Here is a 16,973-nt window from a genome sequence, read left to right as displayed (position 1 = left end):
TCGGTGTTATACACGCTAACGATAAATGTAGAGATAAATTTTAGATGCCAGCGAGTACTGTTGGTACGTCTGGATTTCGTGCCGTGGAATGGCACCAACGTGTATATGTATAACGTCGCGTGTACGATTAGCGTAGTATCAAGATTCGTGATACCAAATGATTTAAAATTTGCAACCACCGTACCTCTTCGATTACCCGATTCGCTGAATCGTTCTCAAAATTATTTGATTCGATTGTACGCAATTTCTACAATTCGATTCTAGTCGAGTCCGAAAATTATTCTACATCTTACTTTCGTTGTTCGTGAAAGTGCGAATGAACGTTCGATTACGAATTCGAAACTCCTCTCTATTTCTACACCGCGAGATCTGGATTTTTTCAACAAAGCAGAGTAGCAGGATATTATATTACAACGAAGGTGAAAATATAATTCGATCGACGCTTATCCGCTTCGTTGGCCGTGTAAACGGAACGAATGAAAGAATCGCAACGCGCCGCGCCAGTTACATCCGCAATTAACGCGCTCTCGTTTATTATCGCGAGCACGAGCGAATTTTGTTTCATCCGTAGGTCTGTTTCCGACCATGTCACCCTATCCTTTATTGAATTTTCTCAGATCGCTTTGTTTTCTCTCGAAAATTCATATCCGGAGAAAGTTTACGACCCTTTCTGCCTTTATCGATACTTCTCTGTACTTTTATTCGATTCCTATGATATTGAAATTGCATATACATATATCGCGTTCGCTTCTACGCGACGGTAGAAGTACGCATTGCGAAAACCTTGACGTTTATCGATAGAGCTTGTATCAACAAGTAGACGTATTGTTTCTTATAAAGCAAATCTGGAATTTTTATGTTTGTTCGATGCAGATGCTAAGTACGTTTCTTCGTGTCGTAGGTAACTGGAAGCTTTTTCGTCGATATAATTTCGCTTCATACTTTATAATTATATTATCGATTCAAACTCTGCAAAATCCATCGTTTCCGTGTCTACCTTTCTTTACAATCTGCTGCCCCTCCCTCTTCTAACACGTCGCGCAACGAATCTCGCCAATCCACCTGTCAAACCGAGAGAAAGTCCGAATCCGTAGGAGATTTTATTGCTGCCGCGAGCATCGAGGGAAGTCGTATCGCCGACCGGTAGCAGCGTGTGCATCCAGTGCTCGTTTCCCCACACATCCTAGCGCAAACACGCGTAAGAGTCTTTAAGAACCGTTTACACGCGACGTCGCCGATTATAGATTAGACACAGCCCTACAGCCCTACAGTTCTAATAACGTAAGATTTCACGAAGCGAGGCGAATCATTCTGACTCGAGCAATTTGCTTTTAGAATAACCGAGTAACTCTTTTTCTTAAATTTCCATAAAAATTGTTCGATAGGACAAAGGAAACACGATAGAGATCTTATTTTCCAAATATAATCTCGATCTAGACATTACGCGTATAAATACATATCAACGTGGACCTTCGTAGTAGAAATTGTAAGAAGAAATTTGTTTGTCATTCTTTGGGCGAATTAATTTTCCAAGTCGTTTAAATATAGACAGCGATAACGGAATTACAATTACTGTTCAGAGATTGCAATTTAGATATAGGTATAGATCGGATATTTACTACTTTGATCTTAAAGCGTCGACTGGTTTTCTTCGATTTCCGATTGATCGTCCAATTCCAAATCCAACCGTTTCATCGTCCACTCCGTGACTACTTGGTTTCGCATCTCCTCGCGGATGTTCACCGTTAGATTTATTCAAACGCGCGAGCCTGCCGAGTGATTTGAAATGCCGACCTAGCTCCCTCCTTCGTTTTCCCGTTCATCGCATCCGTCTGCTCTGTTCGCGTTCTCGCGTGTTCTCCACCAACGTCTTTTATCTTTTTTCCTTTTCTTTCCTCTTTCTCAACCGCTCGTTTCTCTTTGGTATATCTGCTGCGCATGCATGGCATGAAATACGAATGCCGTGAGCGTTGGCGGAATCCGGGCACACGATCGGCAGGATGAATCGCGGGCCCTCGAGGAAACCTACGAAGCCGACCCGATGCTGCTGTCCTCCTTCCGTCAACCTCTCGTTCGCTTTTGTCCTTTTCTTTCCTCCGTACAGCCGTTTCGCGTGGCAGTTTGAAAAGGTAGCGCGCTGAATGTTCCCAGCCTGTCAAAGTTTCCGCGTTGTTCTCTTAACCATCGATATTTTCCACCGTGTCACGATTCCGTCGATAGCTCGAGTATCGCGTGCGCGTGCTGGCTACTCGAACATCCGGTGAATCTTGTGTCGGATACGTGCGTCGCATAATTTGGGTCGTTACGCTACTGGGGTCGCTACTTGTTAATCATACCGCCGACTTTTTCTAAAGATAAACGAGGTTTCGATGTTCGTGGACTTTTGTTTTCATTTTTGTTTTCATTTTTGTTTTTGTTTTTGCTTTTGCTTTGATCTTGGCCGAAAGAGATAAGGGTACTGCTAATAAAAGCATTGCCACTGTTCTAAAAAGTAGCACACTTTCGCCTATAACAATGATAAATGTACTCGACAGTCCGCTAACGAACTTTTACCTAATGTACGTTATCTAAATTCACGATTCAATCTCAATTAATAACGCATTACCATTATTACGCGTTAATGCTTAACCGATAAATAAGTAAAGTTTATTTTAACTAAACTCGATCTAGGTAAAACGGCAAAGTGGAGTAAGGATACCCAACAGTAAAATATCTAGGTCCGGGTGTAAGTGGGCATCGGTAAGTAGAATCAGGTTGCATATGAATGTAGAGAGCGAACAGCAGGCACACTTATCGATGGCACTGTTCGATACTTGGCCGTGGCAGAAAGTTGTTTATACGGTATATTCTGTGGATTTTCTCGCCGATACGTTAGTGAATGGAACATCCTTATGGCAAAACGATCACGCGCGTTTACGTGCCGTACATATTCCTACTCGTACACGCTGCCTAATCCAGTGTACACTACGATAACACGTTTTAATTAAATCTGGCTTAACGACGTGTGGCTTAAAACAAATCACTGGCACTTCGTACACGCGATACCTTTCGTCGATCTGACAGGCAAGATCGAATATTCGATGTAAAGACGCGAAAGAAAAGAAGGAAAAAGACAAGGAGGGATTGAGAAAGGGTACAAAAAGCTAGCTACATGGTCGTTACAGATCGATAAAAAGATTTTTAAAAGTTACACGAACTACACCTTGTCCGTTGTAAACGGCCGCTGAAGCTGTTATCGCGAAGACGATCGCTTCGAACGACGCACGATTACTTCCCGTAATTTGCGCCCGCCATTTATTTAACGCGAACGCTTTATAAACGGCGGGCGTATTACGCGAAGAAGCATCTTATTACGACGATATGTTGCTCGACGAACGACATCGGGGATAGATCCCTGCCGAATTGTCCTCGCTCACGGTAGACGGTAATAAATTTCACGAATAATCGCGACGCTGCAGGCCGATTGCGGATAATAGAATTTATAAAAGCTCGTCGTCTCGTTAGATGGAATTAGAAAGTGGAATGACCACTTTTAGACGCAACGCTACGGTCGTGTCGCAAGAACAATGAGACGTTATTGTCAGTCATTTTCGTTAATATACGCGTTAATGTCTGTCATTAACGCGGGTAGCGACCGTTTCGATTCTCATCGTGGCGAATTTTTCAGGGGAAGACGTTCGATGGTACAGTAGTACCGTGGGCATAAATATTCATGACTTTGCGCAATACGTCGGGTATGAGTTTCGTTCGATGATGGCAACTAAGATACTAAGTATACATACGTGGTATACGTTATTTCGCATCTGGATGAGCAAGATGAAACAATGTGTTTTCTTAACGATGGTGATTAAATCGAAGGCGAGCTTTATTCGGACACGTTGGAAAGATAATTTTCCCATTATTATTTCCCCCATTTAACCTACGAGTTATGTTTCTTTCCGTAATTTTTTAAGTTCTTGATAAAACGCGTTACCGAACACCTTGATGGTCGATACTCGAAAGACAAAATTTCTTCGTTCTATTATTATTATAACTATTATATTATAGTAAAAGTTTTAACCCATTTGTATCCTCCGAAAACATTTTTTCCGTTGAACGTACAGCGTGCTTTATCGTTTCATGCAAGATCCTGTATAAAGCTATCCTCAAACGATAGATAATAGATAGAAAAAGACGGCTGTGCTCGGTTGACAAAATCGTTCTATCCGCCAAGCTATCGATCGACCGCTCGAACCGCTCGAACCGCTCGAACCGCTCGAACCGCTTCAACTCGAAGCACACACGTATCGCTGGTCTTACTACCGTCTAAACGCAGATCGCGACTACGCTACGTATTACGCAACTTGTAAGTCTTGTGCAGTCTTGAATATCATCGCGTCAATCTTCGCGGAGGCTGGTTCGCGTACCCTTTCCTCCAGTTATATTGGCCGTTCCACGGATCGCGATAAACTCCGCCAATAGCCGAAGACCAGTCGTCGTCGTGGCCGTGCGGTGGTTGATAATTTGCAGGCTTTACACTTCAATAAATTCGCGTATCTTATCGCATCGTTATGTTCTCGGCGCGGCACGGTCAGATAGAGAGGAAGAAGGCTGCAGGCAGCGCGGCGTTCCCCGAGTCAGCCGAGTCGAACGATCGTTCTCGCGCTGACAATGAATCCCATATTCTGTTTGGCCTGTCTTTAATGGCTCCGGCCGTCACATCGTAGCAAGTTCAACGATCGTTGGGCACCGTTACTTTTCTAGCCACGGCGACCGTGAGGGAAGAGGCCGTCGCGTAGCGCGGAGAACCGCGTTAGTCCGTGCAGGCTGCTGGATTTTTGGCTATTTTCGACTTCAAAGTCCCTCCACTTCCTCCGAGCCTTTCCTCTCGCCGATCGTTTCGTTTCTCGTTTCGTGCGCGTGCACGGGAAGAAGAACACGCTCGTCTGGCTAATTTCAAATGCTTTATTTTCACGACCGGTTTATCGGCATTGACTGCTGCCGCTAACTGTATAACTTAGGAGTGGCCGATACGCGGCAACGTAGACGTCTCTATCCGGTGCACGCCGAAGGCACCTATGTATCCGCCGATGGAACGAAATCCTCGATTCTAATACCATCGATATCGAGCGTGTAACGGATGAACCAACCTGGGTCTTGATATAATACATTCGAGATACACGATGTCGTGTACGTGTCTTGTAATGTCTGATAAAGGCAATCATATACGCGAACAGATCGATATCGGTGGACGAGTCGATGAGTTGTCGGACGAATCAGATCGTAAAACGAGTAAAAGTGAAACCTTATTTCCATCGATTCGTTGTCTGCTTACTAAATTGAAAATTACACGTGTATTTAGACGCTAGCTTCTTCCTACGTGATTTTGGAAGAACGTCGATATGGCGATATAAAAATACCTTTCGCCACGCGAAGAATCGTGGAAAGTTTCGTTAAGTTAATCCATAGTTTCGTTGAGCGATACGATTAGAATTTTCGACGTTGGATCATTACTTCAAACGATTTTACAAAAATCGTTTTTACGTTTTGCTTCTTTCGCGCAACGAACGATACGCGACAAAAATGGCTTATTCGTAAAAATAAAAACAAACGAACTTTCAAGCATTTCGTTCAACGTATTTTTCTAACATTCGATCGCTTTCTCTTCTTTCCTCTCCTCCTCTCCCCAGCGTTTACCGAGAAGAATTCTTCCTACGAATCGTTGTTTATCTCGCTTCGTCTTTCGTTCCATAAAATCGTTCGTTTTGTACATCTTGATCTAATGGCTGGCGATATAGTAGCTGTTTTGCGCGCAACAGTGATTCTTGGAAATTGGAAACGAATAAAATTTACCGCTCTTCCTCTTCTTTTTCCATTCGAGACAGCGAGGAAAGTTTGTCATTAACCTCGAGTATACCTCGTGCCATTTGTCACCGTGACATCTACGATGGCAAAGAGAAAAATGAGTTGACCGCGAGATAGCGACGGCGGGATGGTTTAATGACGAATAAAACACTGAAATCCGTGTACTGAAAATTTCAGCGTACCCTTCTCGATTCAAAGTTCTAATAAAAATGTGTCATCTTCGCAAAACTATATTCCATATATATATATCAATCATCTAGTTTGTAAGTTTATAATGTTACGTTTCGCTATAGAATTATAATAATAAGAATAAGAATTATCATAAGAATAAGTGCGTTATACAGCGTCGTTACACGTATATTTGTCATCATCGTTTCTATCAATGGAAACATTTCAAGTATAAAATTATATGGAATACGTAAAATAGAAAGAACGAGTCGATAAATATGTAGTATCTTTCTTTCCATAATCTTTGCACTTTCTTCCGTTTGCGGAAAATTTCTGAGCAAATTATCTACTTCGGTATACATTTAAACTTCAATAGCAAAATATCTAAAGTCCGTAGTTGTATAAATCGGATATATGTACGTACCATGAAGGATTTCGAAAACGAAATTTGAGTTCGTTTCTTGTATGTATGTGGGAGAAGACGCGTGTAATCGTGTGTAATCGTGTGTAATCGCGAAAAGACAGGTAGAACGAAGACGTTTCCACACAGCCGCTAATTAGCTGGCCTTTCGCGCTCGAGAAGTGGAAGAGAGGAGGAAACCTGTGAGAGCATCTCTATTTTCCAGGAGAGGAAAGAATTTAATTCGCGTCGGTTCGACCGCCGACAGAAAGGATTAGCAGAAGCATGGAAATATCAATAGCCCCGCGTCCGTCAATCGGTCGACGCGACGCACGTAATACTCGCGGCTCGGTCGGCCATTTCCGTGCGCGGTCGGTCGGTCTCGGCCGGTTAGCATTGTCCCGCGTTGTCAGTTTGCGGCAAGCAAGCATCGCGTCTATGTCGTGTGTTCCCGTTCGAGTAGCCGGTCAGCGGGAAAATGTGACCATTCAAAAAGTTGGCCGACCTGCCGTTGAAAATTCTCGCTCGCCTGTCACCGTTTCGAAGCGATCGAAAGAATCACGCGCGGTAAGTGGCGCATTGATGTGTACAGTGGTTCGCGAGTATCCGGTTCCAGTCGTTCGTAGTGTCGTCGTATGTTCGCGCGATGGTGTGACAGTGTTTTTGGTGTTTCTCGCGATCGTACGCGATTCGTTCGCATAATTTCCATCCTGTGGATCGTTTCCAACGACGACGATAAACCGGTAACTTGTGCGGTCTTTCTCGATGCGAGATGTTTTAATCGGAAGAACTCGGAGCGACGTGTCGGTATGTCTTGGTGTACGTTGACTCCAGGTCGAAAGTCCTTGAACCCCAAGTTTTTCGGGCGTTTATCTTGATCGCGGCGACAACGCTGGAGAAAAAAGTTCGCCGAGTTTTACGCTCGAAATATTCGGACGACGCCGCGACGCGACGTCCGCGGCTCGTCGTAACGCTTCGGTGCAGGTAACTGCCAATCGATGTACGTATTTCTGACGGACTCTTTGATCACGTGATGATCTTCCGAGGCATATCGAAACGCTGTGGTGTTTTATACCGGTATACTTGTCATCGTGAAATAAAATCGATCGTAAATTATCCTAGAAAATTAGCGCGATTCGACTAACGTTGCGTGTACAGGTTAGAAAATTAGTATGTCCTATTAAACGTGTTATACGAGTTATCGAAAGCATTTGCAATTCAATGAATCGAGGTTCGTTCTCCCCTATCGATCGATTATGACCTCAATTTTCGCAGATTTCGAAGTATTCTCAAGACGAATAAACTTAGACTCGTCGACAATCGTGTATTCGTAATGTATGCGCGTGTATATCGACGAAGAGAAAGAATATTTCGATTCATCGACTCTTCGTCCACGAATAACGTTCGATTTTTCTTTCCCAACGTACATAGTTTACTCGTACATGTACACATGTACGTATTAATACATACATACATACTCTGTTCTTTCTCTAACAAACTCCCTTTCTAAGAAGTAGGAAGTTTATCCATGCTTGTAAACAGAATAATTATACGGAACGTGTTTACGTTCGTGGCATAGCTAGCTTCAGCTCGATCGACTTTTCATTACGACATCTGTATGTAAATATCATCGTCGCTAATGTAAAGTAAAGAAGATTAATAGGATTTGCGAGTGATGGGCGGGGGGCATGGAATAAAATTGACGCGTCGCTTTCTGCCGAGCGAATGGATCTCGCGAGGTTCTGCATAATTAAACGTAGCTGACCGTGAATCGTTATTTATATAAATGCTTTATTTCACCCGCGTGTTTATATACCAACCGTTTTCAAATTTAAATCCTCGTTGTTGCGGTATCCGAGGCAACCCGAGAACGTTACTCTGCCATCGTGTGTTATCTTTCGAAGGAACATTCGATTATTTTTTCCCTTTGTAACATCGTATAAGTCAAAGGATGTACATATATCTGCCAGTCTTTTTTAAAACTCTTTAGGTTTAAAAGAGTTTCATCGACTTTATAATTATACAATTAAGCATACCTGTTACTCATAGGTGGTAAACAAGGTTAGGCACTTTCTCTTTGAAATTGAACGACAAAGAAACGAGATTACATTCCGTCCTGTCATCTTATTTACGATATTGCTGTTTAAAATCGAACGAAACAATGATTTATCAAAAGTATGTAATAGCAATTTGAAACGACGAAATTGTATCGTTATTTTCTAATTTGAAATATTGGAAGGTCGATAAATAAATGGAAGCAGTAAATTATTTTATTCGTATATCGATGGTTTCGTTGTTTTCCTGCTCCTGAAATTAGTTGATAAAGCCTATGTTTCTGTCTGCGAGCACATACGCACATAGGTATATCTAATTACTTTGAAAATATTTATCAGATCATTAACGATGCGCAAATTGGGTAGAAATTGTAAAAATATATTAGTAGCGAAGTAACGAAAATGTAATAAACGTCGATTCCAATGTTCGTTTTATTTCATAGAGAATGTAGTATGAAATGATTGTTCGTTCCGATCGATGCTTGGTCATTTGTTGCGCATTTTCACGTCGCCCTTCGCTTTTTGAATATTTGTTCGTTCGCCTTTTTCGTATTATCAAATTTTTTGACGATTGATTTTACTCGAAGCATTATTATTTAACTTATTCTCAGTTATAACGGATATTGAAATCGTCGAATCGGAATAATTTTTGTATAAAATCACCGTGTTGTTAGAATTAAATATATCGATATTAAACACTTTATTCTCTTAAATTTTTTAAATATAGAACGCTAGTAAAAATATGATATAGATTCGAAGGAATACTATCGAAATAGTCGAAGCCTTTTAATCAATTTTAAATTAATTGATTTCAACTAATGGATTAAGCAAACCTAACGAGAGAATTCTTTCCTTCTTCTAATATATACGCAATTTTACGTATTTACCGGAGGTTTAATTAAATTTATTCATCGAAAATTTCATTTCACTCGTTATACTCTTATCGGTGCAAAAAGTAACGGGATGAAAGGATCGTCGGTTGCTTCGAATCGTCTACTCGACAATTACATTTTGCGCTATCGAATAGAATCGTTTAATTTTGTTTAGTTCCGCGTAATAATCAGCACGTACGAGTACGTTAAAAATTACTTCTTCGTTTTGTTGGCCGAACAAAAACATTCTCGGATACCTTTTTAAATTTTCCATCGCCTAGAAACGAAGTAGCGTAATTTTCACTTACAAATGGAAATTTTAATCGAAGGTGCCGTAACACGACGATCCGATAATACGCGGCGAATAATACGACTCACGATACGAAACTTCGATTGCAATTCGTCGATTCGATTTTCAGCAGGTTGAACGTATTACACTCTCGCTGCGTTATGAAAAGAAAAAGAAGATGCTTTCTCTAGTGATTGCTAGAGACTTGGCACGGATCGTCACTCTTAGGGAACGAAAGTTTATGACCGCGAAAAAAGTTCGGTTGCGCGTAATGGGTTTTCAAGGTAAGACAGATCGTAATAAGCCCTTGAAGCTCCGGGCGCTAGTCGTGCCATAAGATCGATGTTGCAAGAAACCTACGGGTCTGCGTGTTATGATTGTTAAGGTTTTATTCAGTCGTTATAGCATCGGTCGTTAGTGAACCCTTTATTTCAACTTCTCTGCGCGGAGTTACGATTTCGAATTCCTGTTTTCCGCATCGCTTTCGCAGATATCTCGCAGCTAACTCTATCTATCGTTCGGCGTAAAGAAAAACGAGCGCGCGCGCGCGCTTGTGAAAGGGAGAGAGAGAGAATAGGGAGAAAAGACGCGAAGACCTTAGTAGGAGCCGTTTACTCTCCGTTGGAAAACCTTCGAGAAGCATCAATAATTTATAAGGTGGACTCTTGGAACGCGATCTCATCGTGGAAACTCTGGAAGACTCGACGAAATGAAGCGACTTGCTGCCTACGAGGGAGGAACGCGGGACACCTTTGGCATTCCTCGACTTTTGATTCGTCGCCGTATAATCGTGCTCCGTTAGCAGCTTTTGATCCGTCGAGTTACTGAATTTCCAGGACCAAAGTCCCTTTAACCATAGAGACGAGGGATAGTCGAACCATGGGACCGGGAAATCGCGATGTCTGCTCCCTGAAATTCGTGCGAAGAGATAAGTTTCTGTTTTCGAACATCCGAGGACGGATTACACGGCTACCGGGTAGTTTGCGGTTGATCGTGGCGAACGTCGCGTCGTGTTTCTGTTTAGTTTCGATTCCGCAGGTGTTAACTGTTGAGTTATTAGGGAGCCGGCGTAGACTGTTAGATTCACCGTGGTTGCGTCTGTATTTGCCCGCGTATGTCGTTAGGAAGTTTACAATCCTGTCTCGAATAGAGAAAGACTTTGTTACAGAAAGTGTTAAAGTGTTAAAGAACGTATCTCTTTTGATGATTGGGTTGTTTCAGCTGTTCTGGTAAAGTTAATTCGATCAAAGATTTAATCAACTAATAGTATTTTAATAGTATAGTAGTTTGGTATTGAAACTATCGAAAGTTAAAAATTATTATATGTTATAAAAAGTAGAATATATAAAGCATCGGCGATTGACATTGTAAACGTAATATTACTTTCTTTTGACATTATCCGATATTTTGTAGATGTTAAATAATAAAAACTGTATCGATTATGGATCTTAAATTTCGGTAAGAAATTTTCCTGAAAAAATGTTGGAACAGATCAATCGTACGGTATAAAAGTGAGAAAGAGTCGCTTACATTTCTCTGCTACAACGTCTATAAACAAGCGTATGAGACCTCACACGGACGAAATCGATTTCCCAAAATTCGCTGAACTCCGAACAAAGAGAACAGAGAAACGGTGATGGTCTTTGCGCGGAACAAATTACCCGACTTGGTCCGGTACACGTTTGACAAATCTTGGCTGTATCGCTGATTTAAAGAACCATTCTGTTGGGTTCGCCAGTCCCGACCGGCTTCCCTCTCAGCTGATTCGATCTCGTTTCTGGTCTCTCCTTTCCGTCTGTCCTCTTCCTTCCGTGTCGCTTCCTCCCTCTCTCTTTTCCGCGTACACGGCGTAACACATCGTCGTTGTCCGTTGTTACTGGCTTACCTTCTCCTCGGGGCATAGTCCGCATAACCGAGTTCCACGGCCAGATGGGGCGCGCGTTTCGCGCGAGCTAACGCGTTCCGGCGAATTTAAATCAACATTACGCTCGAACCGATACACGCCGATCGCCAACCAGCAATTAGGTAACGCAGGCAAATGTTTCGATCGCCTTCCGCGTTTCTTCTCCAACTGACCGAAACTTCGAGCGATTCGAATCACTCGCGCAATCTCTTGTTCCGAGGTTTTGCTATCCGCTGACTTTATCGATTCCCCGATAACTTACGAGGCAATTACTTTCTTCTCGTTTGATTACTTGGAAAGTTGTTGGAAGGTTTTTATGCACTTCGTTAGCGAAGACTATGTTTCGATGGGTATTTGTGGAGAGAGAGAGAGAGAGAGAGAGAGAGAGAGAGAGAGAGAGAGAGAGAGGGAGAGCGGAGGTTTGGAACGATAATCGGATTCGAATAGAAGGTAAAAGGATACTTGCACGTACTTGTACTTTTCCGCTAAGTCGTTTTTTATTCGTGCCAGGCGTAAATCAAAGTAGTAGCAATAAAATAAAGTACTTTTAAATGGTAATAAACTCGATACACGTGATTCTAATTAGTCGGTATAGCAATACGAAAGTACGGAACTAGCTTTCGGTAAGAACGGTCGTAGGGAAATTACGCGACGAAACTAATCCAAGTACGTAGTTACGATCAGAGATATCGCTGCTCGATACGGACTCGAACGGATCGCACAAATATTGCAATTATTCGACGATATTTATTTTCCTATGTCGTCGCATGGTTCAGCCAGCGCTGCACGATCGCCGTGAATCGATGTTAGCTACGACGCGTAGTAGCCGGTCTATAACGTTAGCCGGATATGCGTATTCCTTATCGTTTGGAGACCGCGAGGCGGAGGATCCGAGGGCGCTGAATTTGAATCGAGGCTCACCGCCACTCGTAAATCTGCCATCGGAGCAAAAAACGGGCGGAATGTGATCTTCGGCCGGCGCGCGAGCGCTTCCAAGCTCGTTATCAAGACGAGTGCACCTGGTATCCTTGTTCCTGCTGCGGATTCCCAGGAGACCTCCATCCGATGTTTACGAGGGATCGTGGTTGTCGTAAGTAGGTACTCGGTCGTCCCTCTTTGCTCTCTTCCTCGACTGTTCCGTCTGGCTCCATGGCACGAGCAGGCGGCGATATGGTCCTCGTGGTAGCCGGAACGGATCCACTCGAGATCCTTTTCACGAGCTTCAGCCACGTACAAGTCTGCGACACTGCCTCGAAATGTCAGAGTTCGTATACGGATATACAGCGTGTTTAGTATCCTTCTAGCTGCCTCTTCTTTCGACTAAGCTCTTTTTCGATTCCTCGCCTCGGGATAGAGATGGAAACGAGCGTTGGAAGGCGACCGGTGATCTCTCGCATCGGCGACGAACGTCGCTCACCGGATCGACGAGGAAGCGGGCCTACTGTACGAGCCTAAATGGCACGATTAGTCGTTGTTCTTTCGCAGATTCCCTACCTTTCGTACGCGTTCGAGGGTCTTGGATGTGACTTTGGATGACTTTGGACGGCTTTGGGCGGATTGCTTGGCTGTTTTGTCTCGATACACGAGAAATTTTGCAGGAGAAAGAACAAGGAGTAGTATAGTATAGATGCGACTTGAGAACATTCGAGAATATCGTTATGAAAACGATTCGCTTATAACCTGTTGTTATATAACCTAACTATCAGTTTATGTTGGTATACATGGTGTGTACGATCGTGCTTAACAAAGTCCTTGCTACGGTAATTGCAATAATACGAGTATAGTGGCGCGATCGCCGTCGCGCTAAATGCCAAATTACTTTTCTCCTGTGTGGGAAATTTCGGTGTTCGTGCCGACGGCCAATTTCTTTCTCGCAGGATCGTTGGTCGTGTTCCTTTTGATCGTGTTCTTCGGCTGGAAAAGGCCCTGAAACGGAGGCGAAAAGAAAGGCGGGCAAACGTATTCTGCTCCGTGGTCACGAAACGATTACAGGTTCGCCCGCCAACTTCGAACTCGGATGCGAACGACCTGTACGCTGGATCCTGCTTTCCCTTTTCCTTCCACCTTTCCCTCTCTTCTTCTTTCGCTCTTGTTTCGTCGTTGCCCGCGTACACACGCGACCACGCACACGTCACGCTTCTTCGGTATTCGCGAAACCAGTTCACGTGCCGTGATCTTCGGCGTGATTGCCGCGAACCGCGATCTCGATCTTTGCACGCGTTCCCGCGTCCTAGCTAATCGTTTTTGGCCGATCGATTCGTGCTTATGTTGCTAGATCTCTTTTGCACGGAGATACGTGTATCGCGATACGCGTACGAGATAAATAAACTAGTATGTTCTCAATAAAACGTGGGAACATACTCATCCATCTAATTTCGTAGCGTTGATAGATATCGATACGATAGATGTTGATCGTTTTGTCTTTAGTTGGCAATATTTCTTTCGTTCGATTACACGTTCTCGAGCGGAGATTTCCTTTTCGCAAGAATATTACGTAGTAATACTTACTTATCGGTTACGCAAAAAAAGTTATTTAAGACAAATAGAAAGTTAAAAATACTAATAATTTAACAACAAGAGAAAAGACAAGAGAAAAACAAACTTTTTCCTGCACCTCCTTTTATGTTTTACTGTATACTGTACTCTATACCGTTGTAGCTTTCACGCGAACAACGAAATTCGTTTCCGTGCCTCGTACATCCACTTCGTACGAAAACAGATAGTTGATAGTTGACCAAAGTATCGTATCGATGCGCATTTTCTTCATAACGAGTAAACCTTATCGTTATTGTAAAAACAATTTTAAACGTTCGAGACACTATCGGAGCTAGTTCACGCGTTCTATCCAACGCAGTCTGTAAAACACGCAGGAAAGATTTGGTCGGTTAAATTTCTCGACAGGAGAATCTTTCGAGAAAGAAAATCATATTTCATTGAAAATTTCCAATTGAAAATTTTAAATGTTCTTTCGACGCAACGGTTGCGGGAGCCAACAGCCGTGTGTATGGTAATAGATTTTCATCGTGCGAAGCTGCTTTGGTATGCAAGTTCCTCGCACACCGTTATCCTTTTTCATTGAAACTGGTTTTTTCGCTTTTGCATCCGTAGTGGCGGGCTCGGCTGGCACAGGAAGCGGGCCGTGTAAATATGTGTAAACAATTTATCGACGTAAGAGCATGCCACGTTGCTGTCGCGATATATCCCGTCCACGAACATCGAGTAATTAATGTCCTCTTGGCAGCTCGCGTTACGTTACTTTGCGGGGTCCGGTGAGAAGCGAATCTTCGCGTTACGAAGATGAAACGGATCGATAGATTTCGATTTTAATTAAATTCGAATTTACTAAATATCGACATTAACGGTAGTTTGATAATTCGTGTAAAAAACCTTATTTTGAATCAAAAATATCGAAGAAGGAAATTCCCAATGTTAAAACACTGAAAAAAGGTGCACGATTATTCGTATAATATAATGAAACACGGTTAGAAGAATCGTTAACGAAATGTTATGCACGGAATATTATGCTTTCCTTCGTAAATTAGTTGGGTTTATCGAGCGAATTCTTGGAAGGAAATCATCGCCGTTTTCTCTAAATGTAGCTATTACCGATCGTTTTAATTTATTCCGTTCGCTCGTTTCGTATTTTACGTTTTGGTCGCTTTGCTCAAATCTGTTCTCGTCAATTTTGTTCTCGAGCTAAAGAAAGCAAAATACTCGGAGCTGCTTTGGCTCGTCCAGCCGACAAGAGTGCTTACTCGGTGTTGTTGGATAGGTCATAACTCTCGTTGACATGTCGCGCGGGGGATGGACCAAGAACAGGCAATTAATTACAAGCTCGCTTAATTAAAGAGGGTCTTTGCGTTTCAGACACGAGAGCTCCACTTTCAGAGCTGTGGCATCGCGAGTGCACTTGGTTCTCTCCTGTGTCACGGACGTAACTTTGATCCACTTTGTCTGTCTTTCTATACTTCTTTGAAAACACCGCTATTTTTAAAAAAACTTTTATTATTGCGCCGTTCTTCAGAATCATTTTATCCACCGTTTCGTCGAGAGATCGTTTCGTCCACCCTTTCCCTAAGAAACGATCGAACGACCTAACTCCACTTTGTAAATTTTACGTCGCAGACGTTTCGATCATACTCTTGTACGATCTCCTTCTCTCGAAACTCTTCGATCGATACGGCGATTTAAAAAAAAAAAAAAAGGAGAAATAAAAGTGACGATTGTTACAGGCTACCGTTGTTATTGAGACAGCAATTCACGGCGACGGCAAAATTAATTTACGCGAACGGTGAAGCGAGTCTGTAATCGAAAGCGTTCTGGCGGTAACTATGCCGTGCAAATGGAATTTCGATATGCCTCGATTTACTTTCGACGCGTTTAAATCGCGTATCTCACGAGTCCGTGCCGTGACCATGTGCTTTCAGTTTCTGACTCGAAAGCAGCCGCGCAACGGCACGCTGTGCTGCGACCAATGATGAATCAAATCGCTCACTGAAGTATCCAAAGTATCTCTCGAATCTCACGGTCGACTCGCAGAGCTACCTACGATCGAGTAGCGCATAAAGGAAGCGCTCGAACGCGCGTCCGTCAACGCTTTCGGCAAGAATCGTGGAGAAATGGCGTTGACACCGAAACGTTGCCGCGGCGGAGGCGGCGAGAACCTTCCGGAAGACATCACGAACGAGGACGAGGTGGCAAACTCCGGTAATTTGGAGCCTCTGAGCGATTCCTGCGGCGAGAGCGACATGGAGGGTCTCGATCTCTCTCTGTTCGAACCGCAGGTCGACACCAGTTCCTGGTGCGATTCCCGGATACACGCAGGCACTCTTCATATCCTGGTCCATTACTGTGGTAAGCTCTGGTATTTTTCAACGCACCCCGTTTCGCGTTGAAGCCTCTTTCGCGCGAACAACCGACGATCAGGCTGACTACGAACATTTAAATTCGTTTTAATTAAAACTTGATTTTCACGCGTTAGACGAATCGGACGAATGCGGTTCTTTGCAAGAGAATAAATTTTTCCCCGTCCAAAGTGTTTGACACGTAGATAAGATTCTTAGTTTCTTTTGGAAGAAAAGTGGTTTTAGCGAGTCGAGAGTATTTGACAAGTAGAACTTTTTTAGAGGAACGTTGATTTTACCCCGTCGAAAGCACTTGATCGGTAAGTTAAACTTTTCCTTTCTCTTCTTCCTCTTTTTGCTAGATGAATGATTTTTACGCTTGGCGAATACCTCCATATTTAGAGAAAATGTAGTCGTTCGAGCAGCGTGGCCAGCGAATTATCCTTCAAAAGCCAATCAAAAACGATGGCTCGAAATTGATTTGCGAATACGCTGTTGTACGTAGCTATTGCCAGCGATAGACTACCGAACGACGATTACGGCGATCAGTATTACTCGGTACTCGTTACAGGTTTAACACGATATCTGCCAGCTAGAAA

The 16,973-nt window shown here is 43.1% G+C and overlaps 1 protein-coding gene across 9 annotated transcripts in view; it reads left to right on the top strand.

The window, feature by feature from the left end:
* Window positions 1-16,973, top strand: part of Raskol (Ras GTPase-activating protein raskol) — a 255,691-nt gene that overhangs the window by 67,189 nt on the left and 171,529 nt on the right. For 5 of the 9 annotated variants that reach the window (XM_072023086.1, XM_072023090.1, XM_072023089.1 and 2 more), the window contains exons 1-2: window positions 6,837-7,412; window positions 15,958-16,384. The exons of 2 other annotated variants lie outside the window; for them this stretch is intronic. In XM_072023086.1, the coding sequence (XP_071879187.1) occupies window positions 16,150-16,384 (235 nt within the window). In that variant the 5' untranslated portion in view covers window positions 6,837-7,412; window positions 15,958-16,149. Of the gene's footprint in view, window positions 1-6,836; window positions 7,413-15,957; window positions 16,385-16,973 lie in introns of those variants that run through there. 2 more of the 9 variants (XM_072023084.1, XM_072023083.1) reach the window with 2 other exon arrangements.

This window comes from Bombus fervidus, chromosome 3, assembly GCF_041682495.2.
Source record: "Bombus fervidus isolate BK054 chromosome 3, iyBomFerv1, whole genome shotgun sequence".
NCBI lineage: Eukaryota > Metazoa > Arthropoda > Insecta > Hymenoptera > Apidae > Bombus > Bombus fervidus.
This window is presented reverse-complemented; position numbering and strand designations above follow the sequence as displayed.